This window comes from Ochotona princeps, chromosome 20 (genome assembly GCF_030435755.1).
Source record: "Ochotona princeps isolate mOchPri1 chromosome 20, mOchPri1.hap1, whole genome shotgun sequence".
Lineage (NCBI taxonomy): Eukaryota > Metazoa > Chordata > Mammalia > Lagomorpha > Ochotonidae > Ochotona > Ochotona princeps.
Window position 1 is genome coordinate 23,420,331 of NC_080851.1, and position 22,969 is coordinate 23,443,299.

General features: G+C 43.6%; 1 protein-coding gene across 3 annotated transcripts in view; it reads right to left on the reverse strand.

The window, feature by feature from the left end:
• Nucleotides 1-4,173: 4,173 nt before the first annotated feature.
• AVL9 (AVL9 cell migration associated) overlaps nt 4,174-22,969 on the reverse strand; it is a 40,296-nt gene continuing 21,500 nt past the window's right edge. The window contains exons 7-16 of one of the 3 annotated variants that reach the window (XM_004582383.4): nt 22,096-22,136; nt 21,024-21,062; nt 17,815-17,884; nt 16,635-17,170; nt 14,525-14,659; nt 13,131-13,350; nt 10,572-10,689; nt 8,052-8,105; nt 7,495-7,583; nt 4,174-4,534 (exon numbers count right to left, since the gene is read on the reverse strand). In XM_004582383.4, the coding sequence (XP_004582440.2) occupies nt 4,419-4,534; nt 7,495-7,583; nt 8,052-8,105; nt 10,572-10,689; nt 13,131-13,350; nt 14,525-14,659; nt 16,635-17,170; nt 17,815-17,884; nt 21,024-21,062; nt 22,096-22,136 (1,418 nt within the window). In that variant the 3' untranslated portion in view covers nt 4,174-4,418. Of the gene's footprint in view, nt 4,535-7,494; nt 7,584-8,051; nt 8,106-10,570; nt 10,690-10,820; nt 10,919-13,130; nt 13,351-14,524; nt 14,660-16,634; nt 17,171-17,814; nt 17,885-21,023; nt 21,063-22,095; nt 22,137-22,969 lie in introns of those variants that run through there. The other 2 variants (XM_058678259.1, XR_009247291.1) reach the window with 2 other exon arrangements.

A 22,969-nucleotide genomic window follows, 5' to 3' on the forward strand; every position in this document is an offset into this window, starting at 1 on the left:
CCTCCCGTTCCGCCCTCCAAACCACTCGGTCTCAGCCCTCTCACTTACCTTTGGCAAGCACAGTGTTGATGGAAGTCCCTCAGAAGTCATTCCTCACCTGCACGTGAGCCCTCAGGGCCCTGCACTACCCCCCCCCCCCCACGCCATCCCCAGACTCCCAGCAAGCCCACACGCCCAGCCTCTCCGAGTGTGCTGCTGGACGGCCCATCACCAGGGTTAAGCCGCCCCTGTCACCCAACTTTTAAGTGGGTCAGAAATTACACAGTTGATATACATGCCTTGAGGACAGATCAGACAGAACTGCACGCAAGTCCAGCAGGGTAATTTTATTCTTTCCTTCTTAAAATAAAGATACAATAGGAGTTTTACAATTCATTGTGATTAGATGTGATTTATAATTTTAACACTTAAAAAAAAAGACACAACCCGAACTAGTACAAATTATAGAACTATTTAGCGCAAGGGGAGACTACTTTTCTGATCAAAACATGTGCCGCACCTAAGCTAAACATTCTTAGAAAGGGTTTGCGGAAAACCTTTCATCTCAGATAGTCACACTATTTTTGTAACCATTAAATGCCTTTATCAACTGAATTAGATGCTTCCTAAACTTAGAAACCTATGCCCTGAAACACCTACATCTTCATCTTGTTTTTCCAGCCACAGAATATTAATAAGAAAATACCTAAATATTTCCTAAGGACTGAAGCTTTCTGAAAACTTCAATTACCTTTCTTGGCTCAGTACCTGACTGAAATGTTCATACATTTATATTGCACAGAAAAAAAATTTGAGCAGCATACTACGTGTGTGTTTAAGCTGATGGAAAATAAGATTGGACAAAAACCCTATGTGATGTTCCATTTACATGATTTAAATATATAGCTTCTATATCTTTAATTGGTAAGTAAAAAGGTAAGCACAGGAATACAAACGTACTTAGAATTTTACAAAATATATTCTACTCCTTAGAGTCATGCACAGCTTTTAATTTCAGATTTACCACCCAGGGAGCTAGTTCACCCTCCTTCATAAGGAAAGTAAGAAGGCATGTGTACAAAATCATTTATATGAAAAAAGGATCCACATTCCTTTTGTCTTAGACAAATATTTATGGAATACTCAAAATAGTGGAAGGATTCCCACATGAGGAGGTCCAAAGACTTGGAATGAGTGGCACATTATGCTACGTGGAATGACAACACTCTTCAAGTCATCAGGGCTGCAGCCTGGCATGCTTCAAGGCTGCCACAGGCTGGGTGCAAGAGCCCCCGCCTCTGGTCAAGGGCCCAGAGCATGCAAGGGGGACGGCCTTCCGGAGCCCCAGCTGACTCCCCGTTACAGTGGCAGGCTACAAGGAGCGGTTGCTTCCCTGCCTCCTCAGCAGGCCGCCCTCTGGAGTCCAGGGGTTGAGCAGGACACCTGCCGCTCCCAGCATTGAAGGACACCCTGACTCATCTCAAAGACCACTGGGCTACAACGTGCACAGGATGGAAGAATGGCACAGACCTTCCTCCCACACACTGGGCTCTCACTGCCTTCTGAAACCTCCAGTCCGCGGAGCAGGTGCCGCGCTGGGACGCCTGCAGTCAGACTTCGACTTCAGCTAGGCCACAACTCGTTACTTCTCTCTCTCGTCCCAATCTGCCTCCCCCTCGACTTTCTAAAGGCAATGCGTTTTAGAGACGTGCTTCCCCCAGCTCCTGGGAAGCCAGCCAAGGCTGGCCGGGGGTCTGCTTCCGCAGGCTCGGCTAGAGAAGTTCCTGAGGCCTTCAGGGCTGGTGCTCCCACGGGATCTGGGGTCAGACTACTTGTGCTGGTCACACACACACAAATACTACGAGCAGGCCATTCTACCCATGGAGATCAGCACTGGGAGCTTCCACTTTCTCTTCCTTCCCTCCCTGTGCCACTGTCCTTACCGTGCTTACGATGAAGTACAGTTTACAAGGGCATCTTTCAAACACTTCTCTCCAGCCAGCTGGAAGCAGGGCCACTACCAGCCAGCTACAGCAGGAGTGTGTTTGTCACACCCCGGAAGAGGCCAGCTCACCCTCACTTCCTCAAGCCTCAGCCAGAGTGGCTGCTGACCCTGCCACCACCCTCGTCATTAGCAATGACACCCTGGAAGCTGGCCTGGGACCCATCAGCTCAGCAAGTGTTGCCTGGAAGGGGACTGCTTCAGAGCTGGTCACCTGAGGTGCCTGGGATGTGAGCAGCAGGTGTGTGGGCCCACAGGCCAAGGGGCCGGACTGCCCATCCCCAATAGTGCTGTCACTTTGGGACCCCGCCTACCATGGCATGTCCTCCCTGAAAACTCCAACACACTCCAGGATGGGCAGAAAGAATAGGTACAGCCTTCCAACCCTTTCCAGGACCTAAATTTTAACTTCTGAAATTAGTCATTTTATGCTGAAGCCCAGTTAAGTGACCACTGAATAATTCGGAACTAGAAACATTTAAGAGACAGTTCACATGAAAATATATACTACATATAATATATATGTCCGAATGGGGGACAAGAAATACTAAAGCAAAGGTGAATTTCATCTATTTTTATTTCAGTGGATTTCAAAGTATGGGTTGAGCGGATATTGAATAGTGACAGATGGGAGCTTACGCCAACCACACAACCTGAAGGTCGAACCAGGATCTCGCCGCCTCACCAGGGCCTGATTCCCTAGCAGTGGGTACTTTGGGTGCTGCAAGGAAATGAAGCTCCACGAACACACATCATGCTAATGACGTGCCACCAGGAGCCAAGAGGTCAGAATGGCTCCTTTGTGGGCTCAGCACATTTTCACAGTACTGTTTGAGGTGTGCTGGTGTCACTTCCTCTTCTGCAAATATGACTTCCCAAGGTTCACTTTCCTGGCAGCGCTGAATTAATGGAGTTCTCTCATTAAACTCTCCAGTTGATCATCACTGAAATCTGATTGTTATGCTCAAAGGAAAGTAAGCTTTTGCATTTCCTGGACGTGGGTCAGGACCGGGCTGGGGGAGCCGAGGGGTGTGTGGCTGTTGCTCTGTCCACTGCGCATGCCTTATGAGGGTTAACTCCTTAGATACGCATCTCACAAGTGATCAGTCAAGCACAACCAGTATCCGCTTAATCAGGCCTCTTATTTTCCCAGCACTTTATAGCATTAGGCTCCCAATGGGTATGTGTACGTACTTTTTTTTAACCAAGTGTCCTTTGTGACAGAAAAGACACTCTGTTCACCTTAAATTCTCCCTGAGAATACCCATCTAAAGTGCCCCTGGAAAGCAAACGGGAGCTGCATATAGCAAACATGTCAGGTCCAGCCATGTACAATCGTCAGTAGAGGGCACACAGGAGCAGGTGGCTAATGTGAAACCAGACTTTGTCTACACCACAGGTGACTGACGGGATGGCTGTGAGCTAAGCTGGGGTCTCGAGGGAATATTTACAAATCATCTTGATTCTCTTTCATACGGACAGGGACTGATTACAGGTGGGCTGGGAGGGCGGTGTTTTCAGTCTGAGAAGTAGGAAGGCCAAAAGCCTTGAAAAACTTTTTGAAGACTACAATGAAGAGTAGATGTGAAAACAAAAAAACAAAAAACAACCCTGTATATCTGACACACCGATGGGAAACTGTTCAAAAGAAGAAATTGAAGGCACACACAAATAGGGTTAAAAAATGCTGGTAAGAAACTGCAACGTGACTGGAGCGGATAGTGACCGCTGAGAGGACGGCTGACTGACCCGGCCTGTTCATCCCGCGGCCCCCACGCCCACGGGCCCAGCTCTACACCACCTCTGCACACCCACCCCCGGGTAGGACGGGAAGGCAAGCACACCGACGCTCCTCAAGGCCTCCACACTGGTTTTTAAAGATTTGGAAAGAATAAGGAAGATGAAACAGAGCAGCCTCATCCACTGCCCCTGGCGGTCCCATGTCTGGGAAGAAATGAGTTGGCAACTTTTGTGGGTGGAAACAACAAAATCAGCTAATTCACAAAAATAACAAAGGTTGCACATTTTTAGGGCCAACTTGAGAGAAATTAAAATAATAATAACTTAATTTTAGCAAATATAAATTACAATGACCGTGTAGCTATTCAAACAGCAAAACAGGATAAAATTCACATAAGTAAAAACCTTTCTAAAGTAAACAAATGTATCACATCAGGGTGTCGAATTCACTAGAAGGTTCAAGGTGTGTTTAATCAGGCTCAGAACGAAACAAAAGCAGTCCATCTCAACCCAAGCTGGACAGCCACTCCTGCTCCGGCTGTGATCCCATCGTTTCAGACAGGGCTCAACTGTCCGTGTAAACAGCTCGACATATTGGTCCCTTGCTCTGGACGCGCGGCCAGTGCACAGTGTGGGAGCAGCAGACACACAGGGAACACTTCTACCTGGGACAGCAATGGCAGCCTGACCGCCTTGCTCAGGGCTTTCCGTCTGGGGGCTCTGTCAGACTCTGTGGGGTGGAACTGGTGAAAGTCGAAAGCCACGAAGACATGGCGGTCCTCGCACTGGAAAAGGCGCCCCCGACGGACTGGCCTAGGAGGCAGAGAAAAGGGGAAACGTTTTCACTTGGTTAAGAGACAATGAAAGATCAATGTTGTTTAATAAACGTTAACTCACTGGGACACTCCAATACATTCACAGTTACTAAAATGCAACGGACATGTCCAGTTTCAAAATGATTCCTTTCCATGGAATGTTGTCTATGGGTCTAATTTCTTGGCATAGGTGTCTATTCTAAGCATTTTGAAATTGCCACAGGGTTGGCAATCCTGGCTATTCATCAGCATCATTTGGAAAGTTTAAATAGTAAATTCTGCTCTTCATGTCTTCATTACCAAGCTGATCATCGGTAACCTCCCGTCTAATGTGACCCGGTGCTGTGAGTGGCACGCCGGAATCTCACACTGCCTGTCGGGACAGCAGCCAGCCCTCCAGGCAGCACACTCACACTGCCTGAGCTCTTGTGGCGTTGTCAGCCTGGCTGTCCTGGGTCACAGAGTGGACATTCAAGGAGCCCTTCTTGGACCTAATGATGGCCCCGCAGGGCAGAGTAGGGATGTTGGTGATTCAGACACACCAGAGATGGCCTATAGCGCCCCCTGCAGGGAAAGGGCCAAAGTGAAGGAAGATCTTTTGAGAGACCTTGTCCACATAATTTTTATTATAGTATTTACAGTTGCTATTTTATTAATGGTAGTAGTTGTTAATCTCCTACCATGCCCAACTTATAAGTGGAACTTCATCATAGTAATGTTTGTATAGAAAAAAAGTATATTTATAGGGTTTGGTATTAACTATAGTTTCAGGCATCCACTATGGATAGGTCTTGGAACTTATGCCCCACTGTTCCAACAATTTATATTGTATAAGCATAAATGGAGTTTTTATAATAAAACGGGTTCAAAATAAGTCAACATATATTACAGCATGGAAATAAATGCTTACACACCAAATTTCATTACTTTGCAACAAAACAAGCTTCATGGTAGAGCTCCCATGTGTTCTCTTGGTTCTAAATATGTGTCTACCATTATCCGTTTCTCCTAGACCTACAGAATGTTGAAGGTGTAAGCCCAGCTAGACAGACAGCAGCGAGACCCTGGGCTTCTGAATGGGTCAGTCAACCTATTTCAGGAAGTAGGTGCTATTTTGATATGTTTATGTGACTAAGAAAATGAGGCAAAATGTAAATAACTGGTCAACCAGAGATAACTGTGAGCTCTTGGCACCACTGCAATGTACTTCCTTAAAATTCTATCAAGGAGAATGGCCTAGAATTGCTTCGTGGGTTGTCTCTGAGCCACAGTGCCTCTCACAGATTCGACCACTCTCTGAGATAGTGTCTGTGTACTTGCCCCTTCCACCCAGCGTTAGGGCTACCCCTGAAAAGTTCCCGACTCTGGGACTTCCCTCTGGAGGCAACTGGGGACCTGCACTGAACCACAGGGCACCCACATCCCCATTTCTGCTGCCAGCAACCATGGCCAAAAAAAAGAGAGTATAAGGAGACTATATTTTATGGTGTCCAACTGGAACTAAAGACAAAGTAGGTATATCTTCAAGAAAAAGTCTCTAAGCTTTTTCTTCTAAAAGCAATAAAAACAAATTTCCCAAATGTGCAAAAGTTGAGGAAGGAACACAAATCAAATATGAACAAGCATGGCAGTAGCATTACCCTAAAGGAAACAAAACATATTAGTACCAGGCCATGACGGGAGACTGACGAAACACCTGAGAAAGAATTAGAAATAATGATTATCAGGTTATTCAAAGGAACAGAGACACATACTGGCATAAAATGATGACATCAGTAAGGACAAAAAATGTGCCAATTCAGCACACAGAGATAGCAAACGAAACCAAACTAAATCCAAACCAAAACTAGACAGAAATATCAGAAATGGAGAAAGTAGTAGGGGAGATTAAAAAACAAATAAAAACACTGGAAAGCCTTACTAGCACACTTGATTAGCAAAAGAAAGAACCAAACCTTGAAGACAGATCTTTTGCAATATCTCAACAAGAGAAAACAGCTCAAAGGAATGCAGAGTTGGGGATCTGTCAAATGCACTGATACTCAACTGAAGGAAGGGGGAAGAACACAGCTTAGAAAATCTATTCAGTGACACAGCAGTAGCAAACTGGCCCAGTTTGGAGAAAAATACAGACATTCAAATACAGGAAGTCCATAGGACCCCAACTAGGCATGACGAGAAAAGATCCTCACCCTAACACATCACAGTCAAACTCTGAACAACACAACACAGTGGATGTTGCAGTTTGCAAGAGAAAAGTGTGAGGTTACTACTTTCCAAAGATTTCTCATTAGATTTACAGCAGAATCCTCCACAGATGCTTTAAAGGCATGGGAAGAATGGAGAACTACAGTCCAGGTTTTGAATTCCTATAATAGATTTGTACTTCTTGGTAATTTGAGTCAAAGAATTATGTTTTTAAATTTGTAGGAGTCTATTTGTTTACCATATTCTATTATCCTTTTAATATCTGTGAGATCTATAGTGACATTCCTACTTTGACTCCCAATAGAATAATTTGCCATCTTTATTAACCTATAAAGGTTTTGTGAATATTGCTGATCTTTTCAAAATGTCAACTACTGCTTTTGTGCATTTTCTTCATTATGTGATTCTACTCTGGAAGGCGGCAGCTCTTAATGAATGCTGATTCTGCTATTTACACAAATTATGGACAGTGCGATGAATGGGGTAGAAGTTCTCCAAAGAAGCCTAACTCCTAGGAAACAGAAAGATGTTATCAGGAAATTCTGTCACCCTCTGTCAGGTGTGGCAACATTTGTTGAGTTTTGTTTGATATTTTGTGTCACAATTTAATGAACAAGTCAAAAATTTAAAAACTCTTGAATTATGTGCTCTACAGATCTATATGCCTTTGTTTTTTATCAATTACATGTTAAGGCTACAAAATACTTATGTTAGGAGTCCAATCTGTTCCCAGCTAACAGGTTGCCTTACCTACAGCTTTTCCTGTTTGTACAACATTCCGGCTGGTTGAGACCATGACATTTCCAATTTTTTTGCCACGTTCACTGTTCTGGACAGAACTGAGTAAAGGAAAGAAGTGTTAAATACAATTAAAAACAAATCCTGCACACATACAACACACACTGACCTGCTCTGTAGCCACCCCAAATTAGAACTATTAGGAAAAGAAGTTCAACGATTCATTACTTGTTATGAATGAATTTATTCATCTTTCAAGCATGTGAGCTGTCAAAACATACTAAAGGGACATCCAGATGAACCACAAAACAGCCAGGATATAAGGCTGTTCTGTCGCTCCAGCCACACTTTGTTAATCCTGTTCCTCGGGCCCACCACTCTCTGCGGAATGGCGCTGTTTTGGCTCTGACACACACACACACCACTGAGCTGGAGCATGCTATGCACATGCTTGGTTAGTGACTGAAGCCCAAGTGTGTAAGCAGAGAAGCACAACCCCCAGTTAGCAACGAAGACACATGGCACAACTTCAGACAAGACTCTTCCTGTATTTTTCTCTAAGTACTCACTGTGAGAATCTTAACTTCATGTCTGATACGGAGTACTGGCCTTGAAATGGATGGCTGGGAAACAAAGAATAATAAGTAAAAAAGTTATTATCACAAGATACTATTAGGAAACCTCTCGGGGGTGACAGAGCTGGGAGCAGTGCTCTGTTAAAGCTCTCCGCTGGCAGCTGGGAGATGCCCGAGAAACCACTTAGCCCTCTGAGCTCCAGTCCCTTCACTTAAGAAACACAGTGTGTGTGTGTATGGGGTGTGCTGCGGGAATGCTTCGTGTATTATTCGGTCTACGATGTGACCTAAGCCTCAACATTTTTAAGGCTCCCCTGAGTGCTAAGGGCCAGACACTGAGTTACACTCCAGGCACAGACAGACCTGGCTCCCCAACACCTTATAACTGTTACTTCGCGATCACAGAGATTGCAGAGGGTCAGTGCCATGTATACTCTGTTAGAAAAGTAACTCAGAATGCAGGCCTTTGTCTTTCTAAGAAAGTACCCTTTTCTTACTTCCCTATTTCCATGGTACAAATAAAAGTATATTAAAAATCTCAGGCAGTGTGACCACAGTTACACTATAAAATAGAGGGTCAATAAATATCCCAGTCCTTGTTGCATCCTCGGGCTCCCTCTGTCCAGGTCTACAGGGGGAAGCGGTCCCTGGGAAGTCTGCAGCTACTTCAAATACTGTTTGTGGTTTTTTTAAATGACAACAAAACTTCTCTGGGCTGAAGTGAGCAAGGTAACATTTCTTCCACACTTTGGGTTCTTAACCTCAGGGTTGAAAAGCTGCCAGGTGATCAAATCCTTCTCTATGGTTCTGGAAGGCTGTATTTAAGGAGTGCGACATGCCTGCTCTGTGTGAGGTGAGGCAGCTGTCATTCCTGACCTTTAGCAGCTGATGGTTTCACAATCACCATGCATGCAGAATCTTTGTAAATGACACATAATAACCTTCCAAGACTGCTGCTGCTTAGTTTCTATTTGGGGGAAATGTGGAAAATATGCTATCACACGGTTTCCCTACCTACAGGCACTTTCGTTTTCTTTTCAATCTGAGTGACTGTAATTTCCTTACGCATCATCCTAAGTACTATTTTATCATCCTTTAAAACTCATCTTCACTAAGCATTTAAGGAGCTGCTTCCCAGAGGCAGGGCCTGGGAAGACAGCCAACATTCAGCGCAGGGAAGCCTTCTGGACTTGAACTGGGGCTCAGGGGATGCTGACGCCACAGACTGCAGTTTTATCTACTAGGCCACACTGCTGGGCCCTCTGCCCTTCAAAGCAATAGATAAATAAATCAATCTTATAAAAGCATTGGCCTAGTAGTGAAGATCCTGGCTGCAGGGTTGGTGTTGTGGTATAGCCAGTTAAACTGCCACCTGGGACACCAACAACCCTTGTTGGACTGTTGGCTAGTCCTGGTCGCTCTACCTCCAATCTAGCTCCTTACTAAGACTCCTGGGGCAGTCCTTGGGTCCTTGCCACCTGCATGGGAAACCAGAATGGAGTTCTAAGCTCCTGGCTTTGCCCCACCTTTGCCCACTTTGCCTATGTGGGCAGTGAAGCAGATGGAAGCAAGATCTCTGCTTTTCAAGTAAATACATCTTTTATTTTATTTTACTTTATTTTTTTGAGCTGCATGAAACCCATGTCGCCCAGGTGGGAGTACCTGGGCTTGAGCCCTGGCTCAGCTTCTGATATCAAGCCCCTGGGAGGCAGCAGATGGCGTCAGGTAGTTGTCACTGCTACCCAGACCAGAAACCTCGACTGAGTGTCTGGTTCCTGGCTTTGGCCTGATCCAATCAGGGCTGGACCTGACATCTCACAGAGAACCAGGAGATGGAAGCTCTTTCTAATGAATAATTAAAAATTTTAACCTAGAAAGTAATTTTCAGGGAGGGTTAGACACTGTATCAGTCAATCTCCTTCAACTCTATTCCATGGCACTCGCACACAGGTGTTACTTCAGAATGGTCCCAGCCCACAGCATCTTCCATGCTCATGTGTATAAGCCCTCAGTTCTATTCAATGTGTCATATACACTGTGTTTTTTTATTACAGAATCTAATGGGAAAACTTTGAACATACACTGAGGAGTTCATGTATCAATTTTAATTGTTTTTCTACACTTCCTGTTGTAAAGCAAGCCTCTTAGCTTGACATCAGCATATTTCCTTCTAGGCTTCTATATTGCTTGGTCATTCTGTTGAAGGGCAAGTTCCGGCTCCAGGGAAAGGCAGAGAAGAACGAGCACACCTGAGCAGCACCGAGTGCCCTGCCCTCCCTCTGCAGCACAGCAAGCATCTGAGAATCAACATCCCTGCTTGTGCTCCTGGGTGCTCCCCACGGGAGGACCCTGAACAGGAAAGCAGTTTCTAAGCTGCTTCTCTTTGGGAACTTTTTCGTAACCTCCCTAAGGAGCCTCTTGAAGATGCAATATCAACGTTGGGGTATGCTTTTCTTTGCACACTTAGCACAGCATTTTATGTCCCAAGTGTCAGTCTTCTGAGGAAGTGCTTACTTTGGATTTATTTCAGCGAGTGCTGGATGCTTGTTGCTATTCCATACCCTGTAGTTATGAGTATTCTTCCACGCTGTAACAAAAGTGGTCCCATAGTCCGACAGCATCTTTTCATTATCTGTCAAGTAAATATATGAAAAAAGTTGAGCTGGACCATAGCCATCCAGAGATGGGAAGACGAACAAGCAAAAAGGGTAAAGGAATGGCTTTAGCCCCCACCCTCCCACTGTTTTTTGGGAGATAGCCTACCAGATGTCAGGAAACTTGGATCTAGTTCCAGAAATCCTGTTAAGAAGCTATGTGGCCTTTGGCAAGTCACTTAATCACTCAGAACTTCATTTTCCTAACTGGAAAATAAGAGGGTTGAGCCAGATATTTTCCAAGATTCCTTATAACTCCAAAATATTTCCATGTTCTCCTTACATTATGAAGATAGCATTATTTATTAAACAAAAACTATAGACTTGAAGGTGAATAAACAACTCTTTGCACATATGGAGTGAGTAGGGTATCTTTCTATCTTTTTATATGTCATTTTTTAATGAAAAAACTGAGAACACATAAATCGGTTCTATTTTCTCTTCTTTGGGCTTTGTCTATTTAGTGTTTCTTTCTTGGGTTTCTAAATATCTCACTGTCAGAAGTACTTGAGATAATAATGGGAGATTTTCACACTTAATGTAGAAAGTTTCTGGCTTTATCGAGACAATGTGAATGCTTCAATGCGGAATCTCTCTTCCACTGTGAAGAACAGAGAAAAGTCTGGAGAACGGACTCCAGTGGGTCTTGCTTCACATACTAACTGCGTGCTGTCTGCGCTGAAGGGGGACTGCAAGCACCTTTGGCTGCTGAGGAAGGAAGAGAAGGAAATACACATCTCATGCAGGTGAAGCCTGAGGAACCGGGAGCTCTCTGGGCCTTGTTATTTTAAGGTGGTGGGTCTGAGCTGGACTGTTTGGGTTAAAATTACAGCTCAGCGGGCCCGGCGGCGTGACCTAGCGGCTAAAGTCCTCACCTTGCACGCCCCGGGATCCCATATGGGCGCCGGTTCTAATCCTGGCAGCTCCACTTCCCATCCAGCTCCTTGCTTGTGGCCTGGGAAAGCAGTCGAGGACGGCCCAAAGCTTTGGGACCTTGCACCCGCGTGGGAGACCTGGAAGAGGTTCCTGGTTCCCGGCATTGGATTGGCGCACACTGGCCCGTTGCGGCTCACTTGGGGAGTGAAACATTGGATGGAAGATCTTCCTCTCTGTCTCTCCTCCTCTCTGTATATCCAGCTTTCCAATAACAACAACAACAACAAATAATAATAATAATAATAATTCCAGCTCAGCCTCTTAAACCAGGTGGTGGGGCAAACCGTTTTAAGCTTTTGAAGCCTCCTCTTTGCTTCTGTAAAATGAAAATGACTAGGAATCTACCTCCAGAACTGCTGTGAGGATGAAAGGAATTATTAGATGTCAAGGGCATGGACAGGATCCTTCACATGTTAAATGCTGAAAACAAAAAACAGCAACAACCAAAAAACGGAGCTTCTATTAGCAGGGCTTAAAGCCTCCTGGACTCCTGAGCCACAGGAATGGCGGAAGACGGTTTCCTTTCAAGATAACTCAACAATTTTGGGTTTTAGAGGATTTAATTTTTATGTCTCCAGTATGACATTTGCAGAAGCAATAAAAAATTTCAAGTACCCTGTTAATAAATGAAGGCTTGTTTGTTACCTTTCCTTTACAAATGAAAAGCATGTCTGAAGCCTGGTGAGGAACTAACATGGGAGGTGGAGGTAGTACTGATTAAAAAAACAAACAAAACCTGACACAATATGAGCGTCCTCAGCGCCACTACGGCACTACGCATTTCACTGCAACGAAAAACAGTAACAGAGACAGCACATGAGGAAGAAGACAAGCTCAACACTCTCAATGACAAACCTGCTGGATCTGCCACATGTCCAGGCACAAGAACTCATCACAGAGTTCCACTTTCAGTTTTTATATATATTTTTTTTCCTGCAGGAAGACAGTTTCAGCATGTGTAACTTTATGTTTACTTGCCCCTCTTCAGCCATTTAGTAGGAATGATACTATCTCTTATAATAGCAAGTAAGTTTCAATGGCTTCTATTTTTACTATTTCTTTTATTTCCCTTGATACATCCTGAAAACTCCCCCAAAATATTTATAAACAGCCACCAAATGCTGATATCCCCTTACTGACAATGAACTACTAAGCAACTGCATAAAGTCATAAGAACTGCATTTACTGACTTCAAATATGTTTATGTTTTCATTGTAAAGGTAAATTTCACATGTATGATGGAATCTGTTTTTGTAGAAAGACCATCCAAAACACCATAAAACCGGTCTAAAATATATGCACTGACATGTCTGGAAGGATATAAAGTGCTTGAAAAGTCAGGATTAGTTATTCCCGCATGAGGCAGCAGCGGGGACTTTCTGCACTGCGTATGTACTTTTTGTGCAACCCAAGCCACCAAAAGGGTAACAGAATGAAAAATGACGACACGAAAGAGACCCGTGTGCTTGGCTTGGCTTCTTACCTAACTGCAGCGTGGCGGCCAGCAGGGCATGGATGTACACTGCAAACTGGGCCCGGATCCACTCGTCACCTCCCTCCCAGCCCGTGCCGTCCAGGAAGACGTCATCCCGGTTCTCAGTGACGTGCCTCACCAGGTAGTCTGCGAACCGGAGGTCGGCAGTGGTCGGGTTAAGCAGCTTCCTGAGTTCTGGGTCATGGATCTGGATCACAGCTTCTTCTACCTAGGGGGCACCCAGGCACGAGTCAGGGGCTGGGCAATCATGCAGATGCAGATCAGACATCACCCACGCCACACTTCAGAGTAACTACAGGGAAGGTGGCTTTGGAAGTAAAAAACAGGAGTATACCAGCGTTCTTGACAGCTGAGTCTAAGGAAGAAACCGGTGTTGAATTAAAGTTTTTTTTTTTTAAACTAAAAAAAGGTTCATTTCGGTTTTAGAAAATACATGACTATATAACTTTGAATTGTAAAAGTAATGAAGATTTTGGGAAGTACAGAAATATAGGTATGGTTTAAAAAAATCATGGTTATCTTGCCATTAGAAATGAGCACGCTCAAGTGAACTTCCTTAACATTTTTGCCTTTGAGTACAGATACTTCAGACTACTTTTATTATGAAACATTTTGCATACAAAGAAATTTATGTCACAGGTTAGTTTTGAAGTACAGTAATAAAATATATACTGGCAAGCCCAACAACCAGTTTCAAAGCTACACTATTGTCAAGGATGTCAAAACAATGTCGTGGCCTTCTCACCCACAGCTTTCTGTCCTGGATCGTGTGTGTACGTGTATATGTATACATTTTTGTTCCTCAAAAGTGTAATTATGTAAAATCTAGCTCTAAATCTTACCCTGCTCTTTTATCATAGCCACTCTTCCCTAAAGCATATTCTGATGCTCTGTGTCAGACACTACAAAAACCCCAGTGCAGTGGCAGTTTCTCTTAAGAATGATTTCAGCTAATAAATGATTTAAATTTCTTATATATTGGATAAATTCCTTCATCTTGCTATCAGAAGCATATTAAACAGACTAGAAGGATTTCAGTTATCTAAAGAATGAACACATTTAATAAACCATGAGACCACAGTAGGCCAGACTGCTTGGGTTGGAGTCCTAGATCACTCACTCAACTACCCGTTTAATATCATTCACCTCATTCAATCTCGGTTCTTTGGTTCTGCAGGTAGAAATGCAGGCACTGATAGTAACAGCACCTGTCTCACAGGGTTGGCACGAGCACTAAACCTGTTAACAGACATAAAGTGGACAGACGTCTGGCGTACAGCGAGCATTATCATCATCAGTGCTGTTGCTACAGCTTCAGTCACAGACTGAAGAGGGAACAGAGGGAGCGACAGGGCCAAGGGCACACTCATACATGAACGTACTTCCACAATGGCATCACTGAGGTGTTTCTGTTGTCGAAAAAGGATGTTAGTAGCTCCAGCAACAAATCCCCGCACGGTGACATCAGAGAGAAGATGATGCTGCTGCAATGCCATGTACGGCAAGCACAGATAGCCCTATGAGTCGCAAGAGTAACAGACAATATTAGCAAAGTGAAAGGACAGCTACCTTGCTCTGTAAGCCCAGAAGCCAAGGCGGGAGGGGACGCTCCCCTCTTGCCCTGCCCTGTCCCTAATGCAGCTGGCCTTGACTCTGCTCAGTCCAGGGAACTGCAGGGCTTGCTGCACTCAACTCAGTGACTGATTAGCTAAGCTTCTCCGGAAACAGTAAAATCATGCATACTGGTTTAACATAAAGGATATCTTCATTATTTTGTTCTTAGTTCAACTCGAAAGTCTCTTCAGTAATTCATGAGTCGGACTTCTTCACTTAAGAAATACAGTATTAAGTGTATTGATAAAACACTGTTTAGTCAAAAGCTATTAAAATTTTAAATCATAGGGCCTGGCACGGTAGCCTAGCAGCTAAAGTCCTCGCCTTGAACATGCTGGGATCCCATATGGGCGCCGGTTCTAATCTTGGCAGCCCTGTTTCCTATCCAGCTCCCTGCTTGTGGTCTGGGAAGGCAGTCGAGGACAGCTCAAAGCCTTTTCCAATAAAAATAAATAAATCTTTAAACAATTAAATCACAAAGACATGCTCATAAACACTAAAGAACAGCAAAGCACTTCACACAATTTGTTTTACCGTCCTACTGTTAAAAATCATGGAAAAATACTTCAAGGAATTATGCTACTAACTATTTAATGTAAAAACAACACTGGTTGTAGTTATGCATTTAATTTCTTATTTTTTAAAAAGATTTTATTGGAAAGTCAGATTTTTAGAGAGAAGAAGAGAGAAAGATATTCTGTCTGTTGGCTCACTCTCCAGGTGGCCTCAGTGGCCATAGCTGAGCTGATCTGAAGCCAGGAGTCAGAAGCTTCTTATGGCTCTCCCACGTGGGTGCAGGGTCCCAAGGCTTTGGGCCGTCCTTGACTGCTTTCCCAGGCCACAAGCAGGGAGCTGGATGGGAAGTGGAGCTGCTGGGATTAGAACCGGCGCCCAAATGGGATCCCGGCGCGTTCAAGGCCAGGACCTTAGCCGCTAGGCCACGCCGCCGGGCCCTCCCTGTTTTCTTTTAAAGTTAAAGCTTTGGGACAGGTATTATTGTACATGGGACACTGAGATGGAATTCCTGGCTCCTGACTTTGGCCTGTTCCAGCCACTGCCACTGAGACATTAAGGAAGTGGACCAGTAAGCAGAAAATCTCTTTCTCTTGGCCTCTCTGTTGCTCTGCTTTAAAAAAAAAAAAAAAAAAAAAAATCAAACCACACAAAAACTAAAAAGTCATAGAAGGGCAATTAAAATAAGCTTATAAAAAAAGAAACAGTTTTTAAAATTAATATTTAAGGTATTAATTAAATACAATTAAGATTGGACTTCCTCAATCCATTTTTTTAAAAGAGAAATTTCAACAATTAAAAATAGCCGGGTCCGGCAGCGTGGTCTAGTGGCTAAAGTCCTTGCCTTGAACACGCCGGGATCCCATATGGGCACTGGTTCTAATCCCGGCAGCTCCACTTCCCATCCAGCTCCCTGCTTGTGGCCTGGGAAAGCAGTTGAGGACGGCCCAAAGCTTTGGGACCCTGCACCCTCGTGGGAGACCTGGAGGAAGTTTCTGCTCCTGGCTCCGGATCAGAACAGCACTGGTTGTTGCACTCACTTGGGAAGTGAAACACTGGATGGAAGATCTTCCTTTCTGTCTCTCCTCCTCTCTGTATATCTGACTCTGTAATATAAATAAATAAATCTTTACAACAACAACAGCAAAAATACCCAATACATTGGTTGCTGATCTCATATCCAAGGTCTTCAAAAATGTTTCTAATCAAACCCACTGAATTACCTCCTTATGGTCACACACTATGACCACAGATGCACTACATACTTGGTATGTATTTGGAAAATGTGCTTAACACGTAAACGTGAACCCTAAAAAGGTTTTGTTATGCTCTGTAAGGGACTCCGTGAAGGTCACGGTACTTTACCTTTGTGAAGATGGCCAGGGGCATGCCGTACTGGTCCTCCTCCAAACCCGAAATGAGCCCTGGAATCAGGACCACTTGCCCTGTATTAGCCTGAGGCTGTACGGTGATTGGAGGGCTGTCGGAGGGCACGGAGTCCTTGGGAAGCAGGTCTGGCTGCTCTGCTCCCACCTGTTCCCTTTCTGTCAAGTTGGAGTCCTCAAGGACACTCGGATCCAAGGTCTCCCAGTCACTTTCTGAAGACTCCGGAGAAGGGCGTGATGGAGGTTTCAAATAGTGACTGGTATCAATGATGGCTGGGCCTTTGCTGCGGGCATCTTCTGCTTGGAACAAAGGTACTTCAGTCTTGGCAGCAGTGTCTCCCCCGTGGCTTCCCACGCTCTTCTTGACAGTTCCCAAGCTGGTAGTTGACACATTAGAAGTGGACCCAGAAACAAAATCATCGGCAGGCGGGCTGCTTTCCTGAAGCCCAGCGTCTTCTGACATACTCTTTCGGGGTCTGTACTGAGAACAGTCACTGAGACCATGTTCAATCATGCCTACAAGATTGGAGAACAATCTGGCATATAACAATGTGGGAGAAAACACAAGCTGCACTCATACATTTTATTATATATGGTGACATTCTCCTACAAAGACTTTAAGAAGCTGTATTTACACACTTTTTTTAACTAACAGAAAATCAAGAAGACAAAAAGAAACACGTACTGCCAAAGGAAAACACACCAGAAAAATGGAAATGTTCACCCTAACAAGTTTATCATTGAAAACTTCTATTACTGACATTTGAAGTTAAGAAAACTAAGTTGCGGGCCCGGCGGCGTGGCCTAGTGGCTAAAGTCCTCGCCTTGAATGCCCTGGGATACCCTATCGGTGCCGGTTCTAATCCCGGCAGCTCCACTTCCCATCCAGCTCCCTGCTTGTGGCCTGGGAAAGCAGTCGAGGACGGCACAAAGCTTTGGGACCCTGCACCCATGTGGGAGACCCGGAAGAGGTTCCAGGTTCCCGGCTTCGGATCAGCGCAGCACCGGCCGTTGCGCTCACTTGGGGAGTGAATCATCGGATGGAAGATCTTCCTTTCTGTCTCTCCGACTTCCTCTCTGTATATCCGACTTTGTAATAAAAAAAAAAAAATAAATCTTAAAAAAAAAAGAAAACTAAGTAGATACCGCTGCCATCTTACCTGGAAAAAGGGACAACACAGTCATCAGTGCACCCACCAGCTTATTCACTGGAGAAATATAAAAAAGAACCTGAAATGGATTCAATCAAAATCACATTAGAAGGTCCAGGAGCTAATACTAATACCAAAAAGGGGGCAGGGGAAGGAGAGGACAAGGAAAGTTCTTCATTACAGGAAAATAACAGGGAATGCTGAAGCAATGACAGAAAATTACATTTAGCGTCCAACCATTATTTAGGTAAAAAGGAACAATGGATGGTAAAACTACTTGTGGAAGGCCGCTGGACAACATCTCCCAGAGCCTCACGTTCAGCCTCCTGCAGATTACCTGCCATGGCACAGTAGGCTAAGCTTCCCCCTGTGGTGCCGTACCCCCTATGGGTGTCAGTTTGTGTTCCCTCTGTTCCCCTTGTGATCCTTACAGCCCCGGAAAGCAGCAGAGGATGGTTCACGTCCTTGGACCCCCACACTCATGTGGCAGATCTAGAGGTTCCTGGTTCCTGGCTTCAGCCTGGCCCAGCCCTGGCCCTTGTAGCTGCTGGGGGAGCGAACCAATGCACGGAAAACTTTCTCTTTTTCCTTCTGTCTCTGTAACTCTTTCGAATAGATTTTAAAAAAAATCTTAAAAAAAAAAGACATTATGATATCTGGAGAAATTTGAAACATACTATATATCATTCTGTGAATGATTAACTTCTTGAATGTGAAAATGTAGGAAGTATACTTTTTAAAAAAACAAAAATTTTACTTCAAAGTTGAGTACAGAGAGAAGGACACAGAGAGGCTTTTCATCCACCAGTCACCCAAATGGCCACTACGTCCAGAGCTAAGCCAGCCTGAAGCTGGGAGCCAGGGAATTTCTTCCAGGTCTCCCCCATACGTGCAAAGGCCCAAGCACTTAGCCATCCTCTGCTGCTTTCCCAGGTCATTAGCAGGGAGCTGGATCGGAACCAGCTCTGACACGAAGTGGCACTCATTTAAGATGCCATTGTTGTATGCTGAGGACCAGCTTGATATACCAGCAGGGCAGCCACTGGAATATGTTCTTATTAAGAAACATATCCTGGGCCCGGCGGCGTAGCCTAGCAGCTAAAGTCCTCGCCTTGAACGCCCCGGGATCCCATATGGGTGCCGGTTCTAATCCCGGCAGCTCCACTTCCCATCCAGCTCCTTGCTTGTGGCCTGGGAAAGCAGTCGAGGACGGCCCGAAGCTTTGGGACCCTGCACCCGTGTGGGAGACCTGGAAGAGGTTCCTGGTTCCCGGCATTGGATTGGCGCACACCGGCCCGTTGCGGCTCACTTGGGGAGTGAATCATCGGATGGAAGATCTTCCTCTCTGTCCTCCTCTCTGTATATCCGGCTTTCCAATAATAAAAAAAAAAAAAAAAAAAATCTTAAAAAAAAAAAAAACATATCCTGGGGGCCCAGTGCAACAGCATAGTGGTTAAAGACCTCGCCTTGAATGCACCAAGATCCCATATGGGTGCCGGTTCTAATCCTGGAGGCCCCGCTTCCCATCCAGCTCCCTGCTTGAGGCCTGGGAACACAAAGACGGCCCAATGCTTTGGGACCCTGCACCCGTGTGGGAGACCGGGAGGAAGCTCCTGTCTCCTGGCTTTGGATTGGCTCAGCTCTAGCCATTGAGGCTGCTTGGGGAGTGCACCACTGGATGGAAGATCTTCCTCTCTGTCTCTCCTCCTCTCTGTATATTTGCCTTTCCAAAAAAAATTTAAAAATCTTAACAAAGAAAGAAAGAAAGAAAGAAAGAAACATCCTGGGCCCAGTGTGATGGCGTAGTGGCTAAATCCTTGCCTTGAACTCCCAAGATCCCATATGTGCTCTGGCTTGTGTCCTGGCTGCTCTACTTCCCATCCAGCTCCCTGCTTGTGGCCTGGGAAAGCAGTGGAGGACGGCCCAAAGCCTTGGGACCCTGCATCTGCATGGGAGACCTGGAGGAGGCTCCTAGTTCTTGGCCTCAGATCAGCTCAGCTCCAGCCATTGTGGCCATCTGGGGAGGGAACCAGTGGACAGATGATCTTTGTCTCTTCTCCTCTCTCTGTAAACCTGCCTTTCCAAGAAAAATAAATCTAAAAAAAAATAAAAATAAAAAAATAAAAAAACAAAAAGGAAAAGAAAAAGGAAGAAAGAAAGGAAGGAAGAAAAAAAGAAAAAGTTCCAAAACACCTTAGAGGTAAAGTAGCATAATGTCTGCAAATTACCTTCAAAATATGATTAAAAGGACAAAAATGAATATATCCAAAGCAATATAATGTAAAAGTGGCTAAATGTTAACAGGTAATAAATACACATGAATAAATACATAGAAAACAAAGAGATTAAAGCTCTAAAGGCGTTCCTTGTATTATTCCACCAAGTTCTCAGCAGTTCTGATATTCTTCAGAAGCACAGAGGGAAAAAAATCAAATTAGAATCATGAGTCATTGCACTAAAAGTACAGTGACTAATTAATTTCAAAAGCAAGCAAGCAATGATTTGTGAATGAGTGAAAAAATTAAGCCACAGGTCGTATTTCAGGAGAAATCACACACACAGGCTTAGCGCCCTAAATCTGAAAAGAAATGTGAGAACTATATGATACTTGAGCGCCAGGCTTAGGAGTCTTTTGGATTTTTGGGTTAGGACCACTGCACAGGCAGCCTCTATGAGTATTTCAAAATTTGAAACACTCTGGTCCTAAGTATTTTAGGGATATTCAACATAAAGTCTCTTGGTGATTTAAAGTGAAGGAATCCAAACAAATGGAAGGGTAAAAGATTTGGGAAGAGGTATTGTGTCTGGTCAATAAGATAATAATTATTGGCAGCTCCCGAAAATATAAAGGAAATCAGGTTCAAGATAAACTATGGACTGATTCTAAAACCAGGAACCAGAGAAACCCCAAGCACCTAATTCTACTCTGAAACAACTCAATCAACCTGATGTCTGATGTGAACTAATATACTTCCTTTTTGATTTCTTAAGTGAGCTTCAAATTGGGTTTTACCTGTGGCGAAAACCATTCAAAATATCAATGAATGTCAAATCGCTTCCAGAAAGACTACACATTTATACTTCCAGGGTAATGAAAAAGCAAATGTGCTTCAGCTCACCACAATCTGATAGGCAAAAGTTTTTAATACTTAACCATTAATTAAGTTCAATACAGAAGTTAAATAGCTCATCCTTCCTTTCATCTCTATAAATCTCACCTTTTTTTCAAGAAGAATTAATTTAAACAGGATCAAGACCTGAAAAAACAAATGCTCTATTAGTTAGCAAATCAACCTTATTATTCATTTACCTTTCCTCTCCTCAAATCACACAGCATTTATCAATAGTAAATAATGATAATGTTACAAAAACACATGAAAAGTTATGAAATTACACTCTGAAATTAATTATCTATGTGCTATAAAAACATGAGTATCATTCATATCTCTAAGTGAAAAGATCTTTTTTTTGAGGGGGTTGGTGTCACTTCTGCTTAAAATGTTTGCAAGCTTTTAAAAAATGCAGTAAGCGTTCATTGATTTCTGGATGTCTAGAACTATCATATTGCAGGTCCTCACTAAGTGTTCAAGGAACGATCAGTGTGTGTGTGTGTCCTCATCATGGGTCTGCTTTGCATCAATACAGCTGTTTTCCTTACATTCCATCAGGGTATGTGTTACTATTCTATAAGCGGAGGGCTTGGTTCAGTGAGTAAGCTGTTACTTGAAATAAGCACATGCCACATCACAGTGCTTGATTCGAATCTTAACTCCTCTTATTCTAATCCAGCTTCCTGTTAAGGCACTTGGTGGGGGGCAGATGAGGCCAGAGCAGTTAGGTTCCTGCCACTCATGTGAGACCCGGAAGGAGTTCTGACGTCCTGGCTACAGTGTGACCCAACTCTGGCTGTGGTGGACATTTGGGGAGTCAATCAATGTATGGATAATCTCCCTCTTTCTGCCTTTCAAATAAGATGAAAATAAACAAAAATTCTACCAGATCAAAATGTTTCTTTGTGCTCTAATTTCATAATAGCTAAAATCCCAAAGAAGACAGACACAAAAAATTTGCATTGCAGGCAAGTAAAAAGACATATCCATACACTTGAACATATTTCTGCAACAAGCCACCAATATCTCACCTTTGTATAATTAGGAGACCAAATATTGTCTTAGAAGAAGAAAACATGGGTCATGTCACTTGATGAAGCACAATGAATCACTTAGTTAAATAGACGCAAAACAACGTTTCCCATTTTAGAACATTCTCAAGTTAAGTAAGCTGTCATACCTTGTGTCGAAAATGAAGGACAAGATCTCGAGGAGACAGACCTACAATGTTAGCAGAAAAGCTAATCTGTGACTACAAACTACTGTTTTGTTCAAAGTTTACTTTCCTTTCAAAGGAAAGAGACATATAGAAATGAAAGTAAGACTATGCAAATACTGTGCAAATACTAAAATTGAAGAGGTCTTCAACAGGCTCATGAAAAATACTGATCAGTTGATTTTGCTTTTTCATGTTTTCTGAAGTGTCACCATATTTACATAATAGTTCATTAAACACATATATGCTCAGAAATACCACTTTCTGATAAAATTTCCTGCAAGGATGACAGTTTTCTAACCATGTCCTATCCAACACAGTAGCCAAATATGACTTACTGAATACTTGAAATATGGCAAATACAATAGAGAAATATTTGCATTTTACTTAATCTGTGTTCACTTAACTTCTAAACGTAGATGCTACATGTGGCCAACGGCTATTGCTTTAGACAGTATTGGCTTAACACTGCCCTCTAGTCTGTACCATTACACAAGTTTAGAAATTATCAAGTTTATACTATAGTGACAATCATTTAAATAGTTTTTGGTCATTGAACTTTATGTTAGTGTTTCTGAATCTCAGTCTTCTTTACCATGTGCCTCCAAAGTAACAGTATGGGAGAAGGGAAAGATACAGCCTCTGCTTCTCCCTCTCTGTAACTCTGCCTTTCAAATAAATAAAATTAATCATAAAAAGAAAGGAGATGGTATAAATTAAGCCAAATCTCTAACTTGTAGAATGTTAGAATAAGGAAAAACTGAGAAACTCTCACTTTCCTACTCTCCTTCTCTGATAAGATAGAGAACTGAACTGGTCAGCCTAAATATAAGCAAAA